Source organism: Schistocerca serialis, chromosome 7 (assembly GCF_023864345.2).
Source record: "Schistocerca serialis cubense isolate TAMUIC-IGC-003099 chromosome 7, iqSchSeri2.2, whole genome shotgun sequence".
Lineage (NCBI taxonomy): Eukaryota > Metazoa > Arthropoda > Insecta > Orthoptera > Acrididae > Schistocerca > Schistocerca serialis.
The window spans coordinates 297,901,007-297,922,828 of record NC_064644.1 but is presented as its reverse complement, the minus strand read 5'-3'; the positions used below and the strand labels follow the sequence as shown (position 1 = coordinate 297,922,828).

General features: G+C 42.1%; 1 protein-coding gene across 1 annotated transcript in view; it reads right to left on the bottom strand.

Moving 5' to 3' along the window:
* Nucleotides 1–2,484: 2,484 nt before the first annotated feature.
* The window catches only part of LOC126412414 (calpain-D-like), a 126,888-nt gene continuing 107,550 nt past the window's right edge, over nucleotides 2,485–21,822 (bottom strand). The window contains exons 13-14 of the mRNA XM_050082002.1: nucleotides 12,697–12,875; nucleotides 2,485–4,561 (exon numbers count right to left, since the gene is read on the bottom strand). Coding sequence (XP_049937959.1) covers nucleotides 4,381–4,561; nucleotides 12,697–12,875 — 360 coding nt within the window. The 3' untranslated portion in view covers nucleotides 2,485–4,380. The remainder of the gene's footprint in view (nucleotides 4,562–12,696; nucleotides 12,876–21,822) is intronic.

Here is a 21,822-nt window from a genome sequence, read left to right as displayed (position 1 = left end):
ATGTGTCGAAAACTTGATAGATGGACCACACTGCCCGCTGGCACACACTACCCACCAGCAGCGCCCTCCCTGGTGGAATAGTGGAACTCAGTCACCCTCTGCGTTGCTGTTTGCTGCGACCGTCGGTGCACTCTGTCATCTTCGATCTGAGCAAATCGTGGAGATGATGGGATTCCATGCACTGTCCAGCTGGTAGCCGCTGTCACGTTTCAACAGATTTTCCACCAGATGTATTTCTATGGATTCTTTAATAATGGAGTCTCAGAAAGATGTTGCTCTGGACAAAATCATTATTTTCTCATACTCCATTGAATGTCCCGTAAAAATACAATGTTCAGCAATAGCGGACTTGCTTGGCTGCAGAAGGCGGGTGTAACGTTGATGTTCAGTGCAGCGTTCTTTCACGGTATGTGTGGTTTGACCTACACAAGCCATACTGCATTGGCACGGTATCTTGTAAATTCCAGCCTTTCGTAGTAACAGATTGTCCTTTACTGATCCCACAAGGTCCTCAATCTTCGATGGTGGGCAGGAAACCACTTTCACCTGAAATTTTGAGAGGATTCTTGCTATTTTAAATGAAGTGTTGCCAATGAAAGGAAGAAAAGCTAAAGATTGTTGGCATGCTCTCCCCTTTATCCACTTCCTGCTTCTTAGTTTTAACTGTTAGTGCCCTGTTAATCTGCCGGATGGAATAGCCATTTTCGCTGAATACTGTCTTTAAATGGGCAAGTTCTTGAGGTAAGCTATCTAGATCTGAGAGAGTATGTTTTAAGGACACTCAGGGTTTGCGACAGGTGATGGCAACTCGATGCAGGTACAAATCAGTATGAGTGGGCTTCCGATAAACTGAATGCCCTAGAGAACCATCATTCTTCCTTCGAACCATGACATCCAAGAAAGGCAAACAACCATCTTTCTCTATTTCCATGGTAAACCAGATGTTGCTATGAATGGAGTTGAGGTGATGCAGAAACTCCATTAATTTGTCTTCTCCCTGAGGCCACACTACGAAAGTATCATCCACATACCTCCAAAAAACTGTTGGTTTCAGGGCAGCTGATTCAAGTGCTCTCTCCTCAAAATCCTCCATAAAATGGTTGGCCACCAAGGGAGACAGGGGGCTACCCATGGCAACATCGTCATTCTGTTCAAAATATTCTTGATTAAGCATAAAATAAACAAAGCAGTGATATCAACAGGAAACATGTTACCAAACAGAGTCAAAGAATCTGCAAGAGGAACTTTTGTAAAAAGTGAGACCACATCAAAACTTACTAGAAGGTCTACACTGCTAAGATGAAGAGCCCCCAGTCTAATTATAAAATCAGCTGAGTTTCGTATGTGGTGTGAGCGCTTGCCCACGAAAGGTCTCAGCAAGGAAGCAAGACATTTTGCTAAATCATGTGTAGGAGCTCCATTGTTACTCAATATTGGACACAGAGGAAGACCCTCTTTATGAACCTTTGGAAGGCCATACAGTCTTGGAGGTACACAACCATGTGGTCTTAATCTCTTGATGGTCTCTTGCGGTAAGGAGGAGGAATTTAATAGTGCTGAAGTTTTCCATTGCAACCGCCCTGTTGGATTGTAATCAATCCTCCTATAGGTAGAGTCACTTAGCAGACCATACATCTTATCTTTATACACACCACGAGGTAACAAAACAGTTGCATTAGCTTTGTCAGCTTTCAATACTACTACTGCAGGGTCCTCTCTCAGATCTCATAATGCAGCCCTTTCTGCTGGGGTTAAGTTACTGCGTTGAGCAGGAGCCTTCAACAGAGCATGGCAAGTTTCCCTTCTTATTTCTTCTGCAGCATCCTACTCAGCGCAGTAACTTAACCCCTGCAGAAAGGGCTGCATTACGAAATCTGCAGCTCAGCATCTCCTCTTTTCCTTTTCATAATGTCGTTACAGTCCATTCTGAATTTTCCATTTTTTGACTCTTCATTCTAACAAAGATTTCACTAGTTAGTAGCACTCCCAGGATACCACAAAATGTAACAAGTCATTAAAATTATGGACTCTAAGCAGAAAACTCATGAGCCTTTCTAACATGATATCAAATAGTAGGTTTTTAGTATACCAAGGAGACAAAATAGGGAATCATTTGTGATGGTGAACACTTACCTATGACACTATTACAACCCTGAAAATTATGCAGAAGTTTTCCAGGCGTGAAGACAGTTCATAGTTTTCTAAAGTATAACATTCACTTATGCAGTCTTCCTCCGAATGGAGCAATAACTGCTACAGATATCACTTTTGTTTAAGTAACATGCTGCCACAGTATAAGGTGCAATTTACTCTTGAGAGAAAGTGTTTTGGAACAGAGGCATCATCTGAGATTTGTAATTAGTTATACCTCTAAAAATGAAAACTAAATAAAACAGCATGTACAAAAAAAAATCATCCTCAAAATGAAAGAGCATAGAAGGAGAAAAACTGAAAAAATAGTGAACATTTTATCACAATGGCAAGACTTTTTTTTATCTCAGATCTTTGTAGTGTCAGTATTACACAGGTATTACAATAACATAAAATATACATTGTAAAAATTATAATGGACTGTACAGTTTTGAATATTCAAAAGTCTGTTTACAGGCAAAGTATACATGAAAGTAAAGCCATACCTGAGATTTACACATTACAAAATGCCGCACAGTGATGCATAGAGTAAGTAACAAAACATATTCTACAACATACAGTAGATTGTACATTTCACAGACAAGGACATACATAAAACATTTGTAGAGCAGATTATCACATTCTCTGTCACCAATATTTTAATGCACTTTGAACTATATTGTGAAGTATCATTATCGATACTTGTCAAAGGCTTTAAAAATAGATTTTAGTGTGCAGTGCCATTCAGACAGAAGTGAAAAAAATTGGCAGTCAAAATGGAGAAATATAAAAGGAGTTGAGAAACAGAATATATGGTCATATCACTTCAGGCTCTGTCTTACTGAGAGCACATGCAGTATCAAAGGTAGAACCCTTTCTATTATAAATTCATCCTTAAAACTAAATTACTCTTGTTGGTTTTCATTATTATCATCATCGTCTTCATCATTAATATTATCAATATCATTATCAATTATCAGTCTAAAACATTTTCTCAACATGTGCATTTTACACAAGCGGTGATTTTCAGGTCACAGATTCATTACTATTGCCTTTCAGAAGTATCCCAAAACTGAGCGCTACACTGTTAGTGTATTATTTCTGAGTTACTGAGTAATGCATAAAAGTCAGCACCAAAGACAGGGTTAACTCATTTTACCTAATGGTTAACAGCATTTAAAAAACAAATCCTGCAAGAAGTATTTACTAAAACATTTGGATCCATTAGATGTTTTGTGATGTTTGTGTTACATTCTGTGATCACAATATTTGTACAGAATATTTCGATGTGATTCTCATAATTGGGCAGACTATGAAGAAGGTGAAACTGAATGAGTTTGTTATAACACAGCTTCTTCTCCAAGGAAGACGTCTGCTCACAGCCACAGCTTTTCTACATTAACAACCTTGTAATTTCAAAATAAGGCTCATGCTGTAATCTACAAATGATCCACTGGCTCAAAAACTTCTTTCATGAAACTCTTAGTTATAATAAAAACAATGCACTTTTTTAAACTGGGCATATTTTATAACAGTTATCATAGAAAATATCACAGTATAGCCCTTTCAAACAAATGAAAATGCTTCCTCATCCACTATCTTATTATTAAATTTTTTGAATTTCCACTCTCACCACCTTTCAGCTTTACACAAGTTATGGGATAGTTCAACAACTATGAATTTTTTTAACACTATAAATTTAAGCACTTCTACACCGACATACACTTTTAACAACAGCTGTGTCAGCTTACAGAAAAAAAAAGTTGAGATTCATGTGCAAACCACATACTTCACAACTACACTGTGAAGTTTCCTATTGTACTCAATTGTAAACCACCATAACATCTCCAGCAACCTGAATACAGCATTCGGCTAAGATTTCAAGCAATGAGTGCTGATATGTAGCTGTCTCATGAACATTTTTCTCATACTGTGTTGGTCTATTATACATCATGCACAATGTGTGTGTCAAATTATGCTAGACCCAATAAGCAAGGCTCTCCACTTCTACAGCAGCAAATACAAATTTCTATGTATATAACCTGCTGCAAACTTTTCATAACTGCAAATGGCAGTGCTGTCTACTTCATGGCACCAAACAGTAGGAAACAAACACACTAATGCTAGCAGTGAAGCTTTGTGGCTCATCCGGTAACAAGTGGCACTTCAGATCTTTACAAGACAGATTATTTCTACATTGCTGTCTCACCAATGCTAAATATCACAAAACACAATGAAGATTCTTTAGAGTTATGTTATGAGCCGTGGTGAGTGTAGACCTTCCACCTGTTTGTCAATTGGCGGGCAATGACTGGTATTGGGAGGACCCCAGTCGTGCAACCCACTCGAATTGGCCAGTCTGTGCGTTAGTCGATGGGCAATTGAGAAACCTCCACTTCCTTCCAGTTGTGTCAGCACAATTATTACCTGTCTGTATTAAAAACAGAAGCATAAATTTTAATACACCCACACATACTCTGATGGAAATATCAACATTTAACCAAGCCACAACTAATTTATCAACAATAATCAACAGTGAAGTAGGGTTTTGTGGTGTGTGTGTGTGTGTGTGTGTGTGTGTGTGTGTGTGTGTGTGTGCACTTGTGTGCGCGTGGGCGCATGAGAGAGAGAGAGAGAGAGAGAGAGAGAGAGAGAGAGAGAGAGAGAGGGAGAGTGCACATACTGTACACATGTGAGCTGGATGTTCAGGGATGCTACTTGAAAAATAAATATTTACAGAATGCCATAGTTCATTGCCCATAGTCTAATATAAATACAACATTGCTAAAGAAAAATGGCGCTACTTCATCCCCACTACTGTAAAACACATTGCTCCTACAGAACAAGTGCTCATACATCTTAAAGTATGCATTTCAGAGTCCATGTTTACTAGACATTTTGCTTCAAATGATCATTCTTGTCATACCACTGAATATTAACCAATCGTCCTTGGATACCATGTGTGGCAGAGATTGAATTTATTTCATCTAGAGAAATACATAGTCAAAGATGATGAATATGAAGGTTCCATGTTTAGAAGGTCCATCAACAGTAGTTACCCAGAAAGAAAAAGATGTAAATCCAGAGAAGACAAAATCCTCCAGCTGCCTTACAATAGAAATTCCTTTCTCTGGATCTCGTCTCTCCTTTCACAGTGATCTTCATATTTCCAGTGTCCGCCAGTCCCTACCCCTTACAAGCCTGGTACTACAGAAACAAATATCTACAGGATCCCAGAATCACCTCCGCTCTACCATGTAGATGAGGTTACTGTGCAGTACCAACTACCTGCACCACATTTCCCAAATTGAAATCCTAGAAGAGCACTCCAGACGCTACTTCCATAAGTTATCAAATTTATTGACACTCCACTCCAACATAGAGAACCCTTATACCCATCAGAACCTATACTAATACCAGTGAACCCATTACACAGCCCTCATAGTACCCAAACCCTGACTTACTGACCTTTTCCATTTACCACATTCTCCAAAACTCCTTCCTAACATTCCACCAAACCACAAACCTCAACAAATCCAAAACAATGTTGTCAACGTATCCGTGACAAAAATAAATCCTACAGAAGTTTCAGTCCTATCTATCCAAAGAAATCACCCTCAGCTCCCACCCAAGTGCAACAATATTATGAAAAGGATAGTTGCTACTCACCATATAAAGGAGATGCTGAGTTGCAAACAGGCACAACAAAAAGACTGTCAAAAGGGAGCTTTTGGCCAACAAGAAATGGTCAAAACACACACACACACACAAATGCAGCTCACACACACATGACAACAGTCTCTGGTCACTGAGGCCAGACTGCGAGTAGCAGCACATGATGGGAGAGGCAACTGAGTGGAGGGGGCAAGGAGGAAGCTGGGGCAGGGAGGAGGAGGAATAGCAGGGTAGCGGTGGAGGATAATAAAGGGCTGCTTGTGCAAGTGTACAGAGACGAGAAGACAGAGGGTAGGACAGCTATTGTGCAATCAAGAGGTTAGACAGAGGGCGGGAAGGGGGGGTAGTGGAAAAGAAGAGAACTAGAAAGACTGTGGGTATGTTGGTTGTATAGAGAGCTGTGTATTGCATGAATGGGAACAGGGAAGGGGCTAATGATTAACGACAATGACTAACAAAGGTTGAGCGACAAGGGTTATGGGAATGAACAGTAGTGTATATCCACCTCTAAGATGGCTACATCAGTACTGCCATCCTTGGCATGGCTCTCACACCTGCAGTGATGAGCGGTCCCTCTCAAAATATACGAAGGGCCTCATAAAGACCTTCACAAACCATAATTAGCCTCCCAACCTTGTAAAAAACAGATCTCCTATGCCCTATCTCTGCAGCCACCCACAACCTCCGAAACTCCCACCGTCTGGCCACACAGGAGCATTCCACTCATGACTCAGTACCACCCAGGACTGGAGCAACTGAATCACATTCTCTGCCGGGGTTTAGACTACCTTTTGTCATGCCCCGAAATGAGAAATGTCCTACCCACCATCCTTCCCACCGCCCACCGAACCTACACAACATCTTTGTATATCCCTACACAACACCTGTTCCCAACCCCTTACCTTAAGGCTCATATCCCTGTAATAGACTCAGATGCATGACCTGTCTCATACATTCTCTTACCACCACCTACTCCAGTCCAGTCACAAGCATCACCTATCCCATCAAAGGCAGCATTACCTGTGAAACCAGTCATATGATCTATAAGCTAAGCTGTAACCACTATGCTGCATTCTACGTGGGGATGACAACAAACAAGCTGTCTTTCCACATGAATGGCCACCGACAAACTGTGACAAGGAACAGCTGGACAACCCAATTGCTGAGCATGCTACCCAACATGATGTTCTTCATTTTAATGACTGCTTCACAGCCTGTGCCATATGGATCCTTCCCACCAACACCAGCTTTTCTGGACTGCGCAGATGGGAACTCTCCCTGCCATGTATCCTACATTCCTGCAACCCTCCTGGCCTCAACCTTCATTAGTCATTGTCCTTACCCATCAGCCCCTTCCCTGTTCCCATCCCAGCACTACAAGTAGAAGTGGGCCAAACAGTTATTTTGGAGTAACCATGTTCACGGTTATGGGTATTTGTTTTTAGAACCATTATTTTTAATGGCTATAAATAAGTGTCATTTATTCTTCACTACCAGATATCCCAGATGGGTTTACAGTTAAATAACGAAATAGGTGGAATCCATCAGTTTAGTTATCAGTATAATTATAACTGTGAGTAGAGCAAGGCGGCAGGATTGTCGTATGAATTGTGCCACAACCTTAGCTAATTAACTGCCAGATACATTTCAGTTGATGTTTGGATGGTTATTGGTGTTTCATGTTATATATATGTAGGTTATCAATCACTGTTAGAAATATTATCCTCGCAGCTGCAACAGAAAGTATGCAGAACTTCGCCACAGCATTGTATAAGTGCTTTTTTTAAGCATGAACTAATATGTACACAGAATATTGTAGAGAAAATTCGAAGCTTAATTTCTTGTGCTGTTCACTTAACATAATAAGTGTACGGCCTTGTAATACAACACAAAAATATATGCAACATGATAGATTCGTTTACTCTTGTGTGAGATAGTGCATTTGAGGAAAGAGTGAGTATGATACTCCAAGTTTTATGTGAGATTTGTAAAACTGCTAGATTTCTTCAGCTACAGTGAGGGTCTTAATTTTTTGGTGGGAGAATGACTGTTTACATTTCTCCAAGCCTTCAGTTTCTTGTGTATCTCGTATGTTTGGCATTGTTGTATGCAGAATTCCAGTGGATAATTGGTTGTGTTAACCTCTTAAGGTTGATTTAAGTGCCTTAGAAACCATTACGATACTTTTTTTCTCTGTTGATCTAATCATTCTTTTGGTATCCAGATTGTCAGAGTTTGAATTAAAAGTATGGTACTGATGTGAGGGGGATATGGATTTGCATTAAGTTTTCAGAAATTTTCCAATAACAAAATTTCCTATCCAGAGGAACACATCACCTGATATTCCATTCCCCCCCCCCCCCCCCCATATGAAGCAATAATAAACACTTCATCTGTCAATGCAACCTGATTATTTTGACTTTTCTTTTTACAATTTGATATCATGACAGTTAACTGCCTGAATATGTAACAGACTAATTCATGAATGAGACAGATGAGCAATAAAAATGAAGGGCTAAGTTTTGCATATAACAGAACCTCAACATAGCAATGAGTGTACCTGACAAAGTATTTTGTTGTTGCTTAACATAATAGAAAATGAACTGACTTGAACTCTTTACAAACAAAAAGCATATATTGTTCAAAAGTTCATATAGTATGCACAAGCAGTAGTAGACCCTAAATAAGTACATATATACTTTTATTTAAATACCACTGACAAAGTATCTGACCTGATTATTTTTGTAAGCAAACCTGTATTCATTCCTAATATGCCTCCTTTAAATGGTTAATGTGCCAGACATGTGTCTGAAGTGTAAATGTTCCACTGTAAAATTTTCTTGTATAAAATTAAATTGCTCAGTACTACGTAGAAATGTTTCAAAGTCAATAGCTGAAATCTTAATTACTTTAAAAAAAGCCCATTTGCAACGGATGTGTGTAAACTGAGAAAACTCATTCTTCTCTTAGTAAAGCCACAAAGCTAAGTTTCACCAAACTACACAAGTTTTTTTTTGTTTTTTTTTTTTTTTACTCAAGTTGATAAGATACACTTTAATGAGATTGATCTGATACAACACTGGCACTTTTGCATCTTAATGATGCCACTAACCATTAGGGACATGGTATACTTTGAGAAGGTACTCAACTATTTTCCATCTTTAGATCACCTACAATACTCGAAATATTTCAGTAAGCATAAAACCTCTAAAAAATATAAACATGTTGCATACTCTTTACAACATTTCATAGCTTTCCATGTATACTATTATTGCTAGTACCACTACCCTAGTAGCAACAACACAAAGAAAAACAAGAACACAAAATGAAAGTCAATACCCTGTAATGCAACCAAAGTCCGCAAAGATACTGACACCTGTTCTGGAACTACAAGATACAAGAAGTGGAGAAAATAGAATCCCGTTATCTGTCAATTCTCTGCAACCCCCGTAGAAGTACAAAAATATTTTGTTCACTCCAGTAACTATCCTCTCTGGAAATATCACCAGGTTCTATAACCTTTAACTTGAGCCAGAAACACAGTTATCAACTTTCAGATTACCTGTAGTGGTAGTCGGTTAACTGCCAGAGAACAAGAACTGTGTGCAAATACTATAAATGCCAGAGAAAAATACCAACCACAGACAGTTGTTTCCATAATCACGTGAATTCCTTATAGTAACTATTTGTATTACCTGCCCAAACTAAATTGACAAACAGAGCAGTGACTCAAGGGAATGACCGTACATGTCCAGTGCCTTTACGGTCACTTCTATTCAGCCACTGCTCAGACATTGACATTTAATTGTGTGTGCTGAAAGTAGTGAGAGGGCACAAAATAGTACACAGTTCTATCAACAGATGGCACACAGTCTCTCAGTTATTTCCATTACCTATAGAACAACTTCCAGATGGTGTATCCCTCTCTATTGTAGCCAGATCTTAGATGAGTTGACGCAAAAGCATAGTATGATCTTTGGTAAACAGATGGTGTGAGACACTGTTGGCAGTGATTGAAATAACTGCTAGTATCAGATGAGGCAGTTATCACAGCAGCTGCTACTTCTCAATAGCTGGTTATTTCTATGAGTTACATTATTTTTTGCTACCTCTACTACACAGCCCTCTATCCCACCAACACACCCACAGTGTTTTTACTTCTCCCCCCCCCCCCCTCCACCATCTAACCTCCCAGTTGCACCTAGCTGCCCTACCCTCTCTCCACCTCATCCCTGCACGCTCTCACAAGCAGTAATTTTACCAACCCCCACCCCTATCCTGCTATCCCTCCCCCTCCCTACCCAAGGCTTCTCCTTACCTCCACCACTTAGTTGCCTCTCCCATCATGCACTACTGCTCGCAGTCTGATGTCAGCAACCAGAGACTGTTGTGTGTGTGTGTGTGTGTGTGTGTGTGTGTGTGTGTGTGTGTGAGAAACACTTCTTGGCTACCAATCCCTCCAACCAGAACCAACCTAGTCCCAAACTGAACTTTGCCTTTCCAAATTCATGCTTCCATACAACCATAACAACCCCCTCCACACCTAACAATCCTCTGGTCACCTTCCAGGAATTCCCAACTTCTAACCTGGCCTCACTATCCTTCCCAAGAACACAAACATCTCATTAGTTATTCACAACGCCAAAACAGTCACTGATTTAATAATTCTCCCTGCAGAGAAAAGTGCCACCACTGTTGTAATGAATCACACTGACTATCTGACTGAAGGCTTCCACCAACTGTTTAATTCCTCCACCTACAAGCTCTACCATAATTATCCCATCCCAGAAGTCCAACATAATCTCCAATCTCTACTCAAATCTTTAGGCCAATGCAGAATCACTACGTTGAATCCATAACCATCCTCACACCAATGACCCCCACACACCCACCTTCTTCATACTTCCCAAAATCTATAAACCCAGTCATCTTGGATGACCTGTTACTGTACTCCCACTGAAAGGGTCTCTGCTCTAGTCTACCACTCTAATGACCTCATTGTTGTCAGGATGTTAAACACTAAACTCTTGTCTAACAACACCTACAGCCAACTGCCCACAGCCTAATCTCTCATATCAAAGATACAAACCACTTCCTCTCACAACACTCAAGCATCCCCGAACTGTTAGCACCTAGGTCCTCACTTGTTATTGTTGATGTCACCTCCCTATATACCAACACCCATCATCATGCTTTTGCCTTGCTACTACCAAACACTACCTCTGCCACTGTCCCTCCAACTCTAAGCCCACTACCTGATTCCTTATGCGCCTTTTTCATTATATCTCCATTCACAATTACTTCTCCTTTGAGAAGAAGATACACAAAAAATTCCATGACGCAGCCAAGTATCATGGCACCCTCCTATGCCAATCTGTTTATGGGTCATCTAGAGGAGACCTTCACAGCCTCCCAAAACTCTGGTTCAGGTTCATTGATGATTCTTCATGATCTGGCTCCAGGGCCAAGAAGTCCTAGTCTCATTTCTTCTCAACCTCAATACTCTCTCCTTCATTCACTTCACCTGGTCCTCCTCAACCCACCGTGGCACCTTCCAGAACATTGACCTCCACCTCTCTAATGGCTCCATCTGTACATCTGTTCATTCTGACAGTTGTCATACCTTCAACACCAAAAAGAAGCTCCCAGAAGTGTGGCCACTCGTGGATGGCACATCTGTAACGATGAGAATTTCTGAGCCCAGTATGCTGAAGATCTCACACAGGCCACCAACGATAGGCACTATCCACCAAACCTAGTCTGCAAACAGAGCCCCCCCCCCCCCCCCCAAGCCCTCCCCCCCACCCCAGTGCTGCATAGGGGCATTTACTTCATCACCCAATATAATCCCAGATTGAAGCAACTGAACCATTTCCTTTCCCAATGTTTTGACTATCTATCATCGAGCCCAGAAATAAGGGACATCCTACCTACAATCCTTCCCATCCTGAAACTGCATTCCACCACTCACCTGACCTACACAACATCCTGATCCGTCCCACTGCCTCAGCGGGCGTATCACTGTGGAAGACCCAGATATAAGACCTGCCCAGCTCACCAACCCAGCACAACCTACTTCAGTCCTAGTGTCACGGGCTTATCTCATCCCATCAGAGGCACGACCAGCCGAGTTCACAATCTGTGGCGTCAGGATCCTCCCCCAGCAGCAGCTTTTCTGAACTACACAGATGAGAGTTATCCTTGTAGTTTCCCATGTAGTTCTTTTCATTCAGAATATCTATGACATTACTGTTATTTATACAAATATGCACATGATAGATGATCCAGAAATTTTTAACATTGAAAGTTCGAGCAAAACTGCTAGATATCAACTGCAATTTGCATGACAATGATTATCAATGTACTGTTCAAACTGTTTATTTATTTACTGAAAAGCGTGCATTAAAAGACTCACTTTTCTGCCTTCGATACACAAACAAAAATGGGTATATGAAAGAAAAGTGTAGTCTCATATCTGTGAGTATGATGTGTGTACACCTTCAAAGCTTATCTCTAAAAGAGAAGTGAATAACCTGGCAGATCATACAACGTTAATAGGAACATGTGAACTGCTATATTCCAAAGTTGCTATCTTCCAAATGGAATTGTCTAGTAACGTTATCTATAATCAATTTTCAATCATTACTTGACTTGTTACCATTGCCTTAAAATTTCCCCTACATGTAGCCAACTCAATGACATCATCTACACTAGTGTGCCAATGATGAACACTGCAGTGTTTCTCTCTCTCAAAACACATCACGTCTTACGGAAAGATGTAGGTAATGATCATGGAACCTGGCAACTGCACTTCCTACTTTCTTATATCAGCCACTTTCACACTTTCTAAATTCACATCTTAGAGACTGCAGTGCCTTTTTCTTAACTTACCTGTGCAATGGAGGAACAGAGTCAACAGTACGAAGCTCTCCTCTTGTTGAGACCACGTTGTAGCTCTCCTGACAGTCACACTTCACATGGATCCATTTATTCTCATGACGATTTTCCACCATCACAACCAATCCTGCCCAACCTTTTGTGAGATAGTATGCAGTCATTCCTTCACGGCCCTGGAAATTCAACATTGAAATAATATTAAATAATCCATGATAAATTTAATTTTACATTTGGCGTGGTGTTAGGTTTGTTTAATACTTGGCAGTTACTCATTGTTACTCACATAGTGCTATTGGGAAGCTCAACTGTGCACCTGAAGTGTTATATCTCACATGCCTTGTTACTGTTTATATGTTTGTTCTCTCTATCTGTGAGGAAGAAATTTTATTTTCTTCTTCTTTTGGAAAAGCTACTTAGCAGTAGAGGCCCAAAAAAATATGTTTATATCAGAAATATACCATAATAGAATGCAATATTACAAACAGACTGCTCAATTATCTTCTGAAGATTTGAATATTTGGTATGTTCTCTGTGCTAGTCATCCTATTATAATGCATCAAGTGATGTCACAAATTTGGCAATAAAGGTACAAAACAGTCAGTAAATGAACTTCGCATTTTCTTCTACTATATTTATTGTAGTTTATTGTATATTTCTCTTTATAATAATTACCAGTTTCATTCAAATTTTGAAAATTTTCAGATCAAATGTAGGTGTAGAGCCATCTGCCAGTTTCATGTGCTGTGTACAGCCTCCATAAGTCACAAGTGGCTCAACTGTTAATGGGCCAATACTGTTGCTCAGTAAAAAATGGAATTTAAAAGAGTGTGTGCATTGTATGTCAGAGAAAACATCCCAAAGCAATTCCTACATAACATGCAGTCTGGAAAAATTAGTGTGGATACCACACAAATAAAGGGGGGGGGGGGGGGGGGGAGCAGCAAGAAGATGAATGGTATCAAATAAACTTTCAAAATCAAAATGAACACATTTGTAGAATGACAATATCAAGTTTCTAGTAGAATTTTGCATAGTTATAATATAACTACTGGTAGCATATGCGATAATTATGTCCAATAGACCATTGTTAACTGGCCTCTGTCTGTAGAGTAGCTTTCCTAATACTCCTATCCAGTTATGGTAACTGTGTGTTGTCAAAAAACAATGGATTTTATAATTTCTAGACTTTATCGTAATAAATACAGAATAATTCAGTACATGCAAGCTCCTGAGGAAACTTCTCCAGTAAAGATGAAAAGTAAGGCTGTTAACATAACCATGGTGCAATTATGTTTAAACCTTTTAAGTGGATTTATTTAAAGAACTAATTATCTCAAAAGCTGTCCATAAGCTTATTTGTATATGAAATATGGTCTTAACCTTTCCATGAAAATATAACCATACATTTATTGCAATATAAAAAAAGGAAAAAATTGAGAAAGAGGCTGTTAGGAAGCAGTCGTTCTTATGCACCACACCATAAAGGTGTGGGGTAGTAAAATAATACATGAATACAAATAAAGTGGGTTAGGAAGAAGGGAGATATGATTTAGTGAAAATGTAATACCTTCATATGGTGGCGAACAAATGATTCTCATGAACATACTTTAGAATCTTGCTTATCCTCCTTCTTATGTTTTAGAATAAATTCGAAGATTTAACTGTGGTAGCACATGTTTGAAACAATGCAAAGTCATAGTAGTTGCGGTATAAATGTCAACACTAATTGCACATATTTGTATTTTGATGACACATACAGACAAGAAGAAAATTGCAAAACGATAAGATTCAATGAGAATTATATAATATATTAAACTCTCTCTCTCACTCTCTCTCTCACTCTCTCTCTCTCTCTCTCTCTCTCTCTCTCTCTCTCTCTCACACACACACACACACACACACACACACAAAAATACCTGAAATACCTGTATGGTCACATTTGCCAGCTGAATACATAACGACAAGCCAGGACTGCAATTTAATAGGTAGACTGGTGTGAGGAGTAGTGCGGGGTAGAATGGATGAAAAAAGAAAAGAAATGGGGAGTGGGAGAGAGCTCGGGAAGAGTAGATGATAATTTGGAGGGGGGCAGGAGGTGTATGAGGTAGGAATGTGGGAGGAAGGAGCAGCAGGTGCACGGGATAGGAATGTGACCCACAGTCACCATAACTACTGAGTTCACGTAGTGCATGATGTGCTTAAGTAATCGAACCGGGTATGTTGTCCTCGATGGTGAGTGTTCATTGGAGGTGAGGGTATCATCTGGAGTGCCCCAGGGAAGTGTGGTGGGTCCACTGTTGTTTTCTATCTACATAAATGATCTTTTGGATAGGGTGGATAGCAATGTGCGGCTGTTTGCTGATGATGCTGTGGTGTACGGGAAGGTGTCATCGTCGAGCGACTGTAGGAGGATACAAGATGACTTGGACAGGATTTGTGATTGGTGTAAAGAATTGCAGCTAACTCTAAATATAGATAAATGTAAATTAATGCAGATGAATAGGAAAAAGAATTCCGTAATGTTTGAATACTCCATCTACATCTACATCTACATTGATACTCCGCAAGCCACCCAACGGTGTGTGGCGGAGGGCACCTTACGTGCCACTGTCATTACCTCCCTTTCCTGTTCCAGTCGCGTATGGTTCGCGGGAAGAACGACTGTCTGAAAGCCTCCGTGCGCGCTCTAATCTCTCTAATTTTACATTCGTGATCTCCTCGGGAAGTATAAGTAGGGGGAAGCAATATATTCGATACCTCATCCAGAAACGCATCCTCTCGAAACCTGGCGAGCAAGCTACACCGCGATGCAGAGCGCCTCTCTTGCAGAGTCTGCCACTTGAGTTTATTAAACATCTCCGTAACGCTATCACGGTTACCAAATAACCCAGTGACGAAACGCGCCGCTCTTCTTTGGATCTTCTCTATCTCCTCCGTCAACCCGACCTGGTACGGATCCCACACTGATGAGCAATACTCAAGTATAGGTCGAACGAGTGTTTTGTAAGCCACCTCCTTTGTTGATGGACTACATTTTCTAAGCACTCTCCCAATGAATCTCAACCTGGTACCCGCCTTACCAACAATTAGTTTTATATGATCATTCCACTTCAAATCGTTCCGTACGCATACTCCCAGATATTTTACTGAAGTAACTGCTACCAGTGTTTGTTCCGCTGTCATATAATCATACAATAAAGGATCCTTCTTTCTATGTATTCGCAATACATTACATTTGTCTATGTTAAGGGTCAGTTGCCACTCCCTGCACCAAGTGCCTATCCGCTGCAGATCTTCCTGTATTTCGCTACAATTTTCTAATGCAGCAACTTCTCTGTATACTACAGCATCATCCGCGAAAAGCCGCATGGAACTTCCGACACTATCTACTAAGTCATTTATATATATTGTGAAAAGCAATGGTCCCATAACACTCCCCTGTGGCACGCCAGAGGTTACTTTAACGTCTGTAGACGTCTCTCCATTGATAACAACATGCTGTGTTCTGTTTGCCAAAAACTCCTCAATCCAGCCACACAGCTGGTCTGATATTCCGTAGGCTCTTACTTTGCTTATCAGGCGACAGTGCGGAACTGTATCGAACGCCTTCCGGAAGTCAAGAAAAATAGCATCTACCTGGGAGCCTGTATCTAATATTTTCTGGGTCTCATGAACAAATAAGGCGAGTTGGGTCTCACACGATCGCTGTTTCCGGAATCCATGTTGATTCCTACATAGTAGATTCTGGGTTTCCAGAAATGACATGATACGCGAGCAAAAAACATGTTCTAAAATTCTACAAGAGATCGACGTAAGAGATATAGGTCTATAGTTTTGCGCATCTGCTCGACGACCCTTCTTGAAGACTGGGACTATCTGTGCTCTTTTCCAATCATTTGGAACCCTCCGTTCCTCTAGAGACTTGCGGTACACGGCTGTTAGAAGGGGGGCAAGTTCTTTCGCGTACTCTGTGTAGTGTAGCGCTTGACACAAGTCACGTCGATTAAATATTTGGGCATAACATTGTAGAGCAATATGAAGTGGGACAAGCATGTAATGGCAGTTGTGGGGAAGGCGGATAGTCGTCTTCGGTTCATTGGTAGAATTTTGGGAAGATGTGGTTCATCTGTAAAGGAGACCGCTTATAAAACACTAATACGACCTATTCTTGAGTACTGCTCAAGTGTTTGGGATCCCTATCAGGTCGGATTGAGGGAGGACATAGAAGTAATTCAGAGGCAGGCTGCTAGATTTGTTACTGGTAGGTTTGATCATCACGCGAGTGTTATGGAAATGCTTCAGGTACTCGGGTGGGAGTCTCTGGAGGAAAGGAGGCGATCTTTTCATGAATCACTACTGAGGAAATTTAGAGAACCAGCATTTGAGGCTGACTACAGTACAATTTTACTGCCGCCAACTTATATTTTGCAGAAAGACCACAAAGGTAAGATAAGAGAGATTAGGGCTCGTACAGAGGCATATAGGCAGTCATTTTTCCCTCGTTCTGTTTGGGAGTGAAACAGGGAGAGAAAATGCTAGTTGTGGTACGAGGTACCCTCCGCCATGCACTGTATGGTGGATTGCAGAGTATGTGTGTAGATGTAGATGTCTTAAGGGAATGGATTAGGAGGGGTTGACAGAACAGAGGAAGAGGAGATAGTGGAGATGAGGGCATGGGTCCAGTCAGTTATTAAAGACTGAGGCCAGCAGGGTTATGGGAATTGATGATTTATTGCAAGGTATAACTCCAGTCTATGTAGTTCAGAAAAGCTGCCGCTGGGAGAAAGAATCCAGATGACATGAGTTGTGAAGCAGCCATTGAAATCAAACACATTGGGCTCAGCTGCATGTTCCATCACTGGGTGGTCAACCCTGTTTTTGGCCACAGTTTGGCAATGGCCATTCATTCAGGTGGACAATTGGTTGGTGGTCATGCCCGCATAAAATGCTGTACAGAAATTTCAGCAGAGCTGATGTATGACATGGATGATTTCAATGGCGGCCCTGCCTCTGATGAGATAAGATAAGCTTTTGCAGGGACTGAAGTAGGATATGCTGGGTGGATGAATCACACAGGTCTTTCACCTGTGTCTTCCAGAGAAATATGAAACAAGTGGCAACGTGTTGGGACTGTCTGCCTCCTCTTTAGGAAGAGTAGGAAAGATTGTGGGCACAATTCAATACTTATTCAAAGCCCTAGTGAAGGACATAGTTTAGTTGCTACAGTCCAGGATATCATTGGGCGATGAGCAACACCCTCCTTAGTAGCTGGTTCTTGGGGTTGGTGGGAGGATTAAGGGTGTGGGGATTTGACATGGGAAATCTCATTGTGGAGTAGATTGGGTGGACAGTGCCTGTCTGCAAAGGTCTGTGTGAGATCTTCAGCACACTGAGGATAGGAATTCTCATCACTGCAGATGTGCCATTCTCAGGTAGCTAGACAATGTAGCGCTTTTTTTTATTTATTTATTTTATCCGTAAAGGATGACAGCTCTAAAAATACAGGAACTGTTGATGGAAGTACATATGGAGCCATCAGAGAGGTGAAAGGCAAGGTCCAGGAATCTGGAACTTTAGGCAGAGGAGGACCAGGTGAAGTGAATCAGAGCCTATTGAAGCTTTGAAGGAATGAGGAAATGAGGGCAGATTGTCTTGACCCTGGGTCCAGATCATGATGATACCATCAACGAATTTGAACCAGACAATGGGTGTAGCATTTTGGAAGGCTAGGAAGGTGTCATATAGGTGACCTATAAACAGATTAGCATAGGAAAGACTCATGTAGGTGCCAAGGCTGTACCATGGATTTGTTTATACAAGGTGTTTGACTGTTACAGATACAAGAAAGGAGCAGGTAGAGTACAACGAAAAAATCAAACAATCTTAACAAAAATCCAGAAACCAGTGATTTTGCTGGTACAAGTGCAGTCATGACAGTGTTACAACACTGTTAATGTCTAAGGCTCCGCTGATGTTGCAGTTTTTTTGCTAGCACCTTGCTGTCAATTAATTGAGTACATTACTTTCATTGGTGTGAAGGAAAGAATGACCTTGAATTGACCAATCATAGCTAAAGTTTCATGCCGTGCTGGCAATACACAGAGAGCAAGGCTGCAGCTAAAGGCAGCCTCATCTTCCAGGTACCAGTTCCTACAGTGAATAGCAAATGCATCTGAAGTGGTTGCCCTGGCTTCACAGATATTTTCAAATGAAGAAATGACTGACATTCACTTCCTGTACGGACTTGCTAATGGCAATGTACACTGGAAGCAGCACGATTTTATCATGAAGCATATCCTCGACTTAGACAGCCAGACAGCAGAATATTTGCTAGGTCCCATAAGCACCTGCACATGAGACTGTTTCATTTCAGCCCAACATACAACAAGCAGATAGACCAGCAAGGGTGTTGACACTACAAATGTACGAGTTTACATTGCAACAGGTAGACACAATGCCAGGCACAAGTACAAGAAGGATTGCTGCATTAGAACATGTTTCATCCTCCACCACATGGCAAGTATTAGGTGAGGGATGGCTGTGCCTGTGTCAAGTGTAAAGCATGCTCGACATGGCACACTGGATTTTCCATTTTGGGTTGTCTTCTGCCAATGGAGATCCTTATAAAATGTAGCAATGATTCACAGTTCCTCATTTTTTTTTTTTTTTTTTTTTTTTTTTTTTTTTTTTTTTTTTTTTTTTTTTTTTGTGGTTTTCGGGCGCACAACTTCAATGGTCATTAGCGCCCTGACTACTCTAAGAATGCACCGCGAGGCACAAGTTGACAACAACAACTAAAAGGGAAAACACAATAAAAGACAGACTGACAGGCATAGGATTAAAAAACATCATCAAATGTCCTTAGCGAGGTGTGTCAAATTGATAAAACAAAGAACACGAGCAGCTGCTCGTGGGTCATCCGCTAAAATGGCATCGAAAGTATTAGGCAGGTTAAGATCGAGGCGCAGTGTGTTAAGATCAGGACAGGACATTAAAATGTGTCTAACCGTCAGCAAGTGCCCACATGGGCAGAACGGCGCCGGCGCAGCCGTCAGCAGATGGCGATGGCTGAACCGGCAGTGTCCAATTCTTAACCTTGCTAAAACGACCTCCTCCCGCCGAGAAGGGCGTGAGGAGGACGACCAAGCCACGGGAAGAGGTTTTAAGGCCCGAAGCTTGTTGTCGGTAAGTGCAGCCCAATCGGCATGCCACAGCGACACAACGCGCCGACAAATGACCCTGCTAAAATCGGACGAAGGGACACAACAAGAAGCTGTCCGAGGCTGGAGGACCGCAGCCTTGGCCGCGGCATCTGCAGCTTCGTTCCCAGGGATACCGACATGGCCAGGAACCCACATAAAGCTAACCGGCGTACCGACGTCCACCAGCTGCTGAAGAGAGCGTTGGATCCGGTGTACGAAAGGGTGAACCGGGTACAGATCACTGAGGCTCTGGATGGCGCTCAGGGAATCTGAGCAGATGACATAAGCAGAATGTCGGTGGCGGCAGATGTAAAGAACAGCCTGGTAGAGGGCAAAGAGCTCAGCTGTGAAGACCGAACAATGGCCATGGAGCCGGTATTGGAAACTTTGTGCCCCGACAATAAAGGAACACCCGACCCCGTCATTGGTCTTAGAGCCATCTGTATAAATGAAAGTCATGTTGTTGAACTTCGAACGAAGTTCCAAAAAACGGGAGTGGTAGACCGAACCGGGGGTGACCTCTTTTGGGAGCGAGCTGAGGTCGAGGTGAACGCGGACCTGAGCCTGGAGCCAAGGTGGCGTGCGGCTCTCGCCCACTCGAAAGGTTGCAGGGAGTGAAAAATGAAGGTGTTGAAGGAGGCGACGAAAGCGAACTCCAGGGGGTAGCAAGGCAGAGACATACAACCCGTATTGAAGGTCAAGAGAGTCGTCAAAAAAGGAACGATAAGACGGATGGTCGGGCATTGACAGTAGCCGACAGGCATACCGACAAAGCAGTATATCGCGCCGGTAGGTGAGTGGCAATTCGCCAGCGTCAGCATGAAGACTCTCTACGGGACTGGTATAAAATGCTCCGATCGCAAGTCGTAAACCCCGATGTTGTATGGAGTTGAGGCGGCGTAAGATGGATGGCCGTGCAGAGGAGTATACGAAGCTCCCATAATCCAGCTTGGAGCGGACGATCGACCGATATAGACGAAGTAGGACGGTTCGATCCGCTCCCCACGACATACCACTGAGAACACGGAGGACATTTAAAGAACGGGTACAACGGGCGGCCAAATATGACACATGTGGAGACCAGCTAAGTTTCCTGTCAAAGGTAAGGCCTAAAAATTTGATTGTCTCCACGAGTGGGAGAGCAACGGGACCGAGTCGTAAGGACGGTGGGAGAAACTCTTTGTAGCGCCAGAAGTTAATACAGACCGTCTTCTCGGCAGAAAAACGGAAGCCATTGGCGACACTCCAGGAGTAAAGACGGTCAAGAGAACGCTGAAGACAGCGCTCCAGGACACGTGCACACTGCGCGCTGCAATAGATGGTAAAATCGTCCACGAAAAGGGAGCCTGATACATCAGCTGGGAGGCAATCCATTATTGGATTGATCGCGATGGCGAAGAGAGCGACGCTCAAAACTGAGCCCTGTGGCACCCCATTCTCCTGGCGAAAGGTGTCGGACAGGACAGAACCCACACGTACCCGAAACTGTCGATCCATTAAAAAGGAATGAATAAAAAGAGGGAGGCGACCGCGAAAGCCCCATGTATGCATGGTGCGGAGAATGCCCGCCCTCCAACAGGTGTCGTAAGCCTTCTCCAAATCAAAGAACACAGCCGCGGTCGGGCGCTTCCGCAAGAAGTTATTCATAATGAAGGTCGACAAGGTAACCAGATGGTCAACAGCAGAGCGGCGCCTTCGAAATCCACATTGTACATTGGTAAGTAGGCGTCGAGACTCGAGCAGCCAAACCAATCGAGAGTTAACCATTCGCTCCATCACTTTACAGACACAGCTGGTAAGCGAGATAGGTCGATAACTGGAAGGCAAGTGCTTGTCCTTCCCCGGCTTAGGAATCGGGACAACAATAGACTCGCGCCAGCATGCGGGAACATGTCCCTCAATCCAGATGCGATTGTAT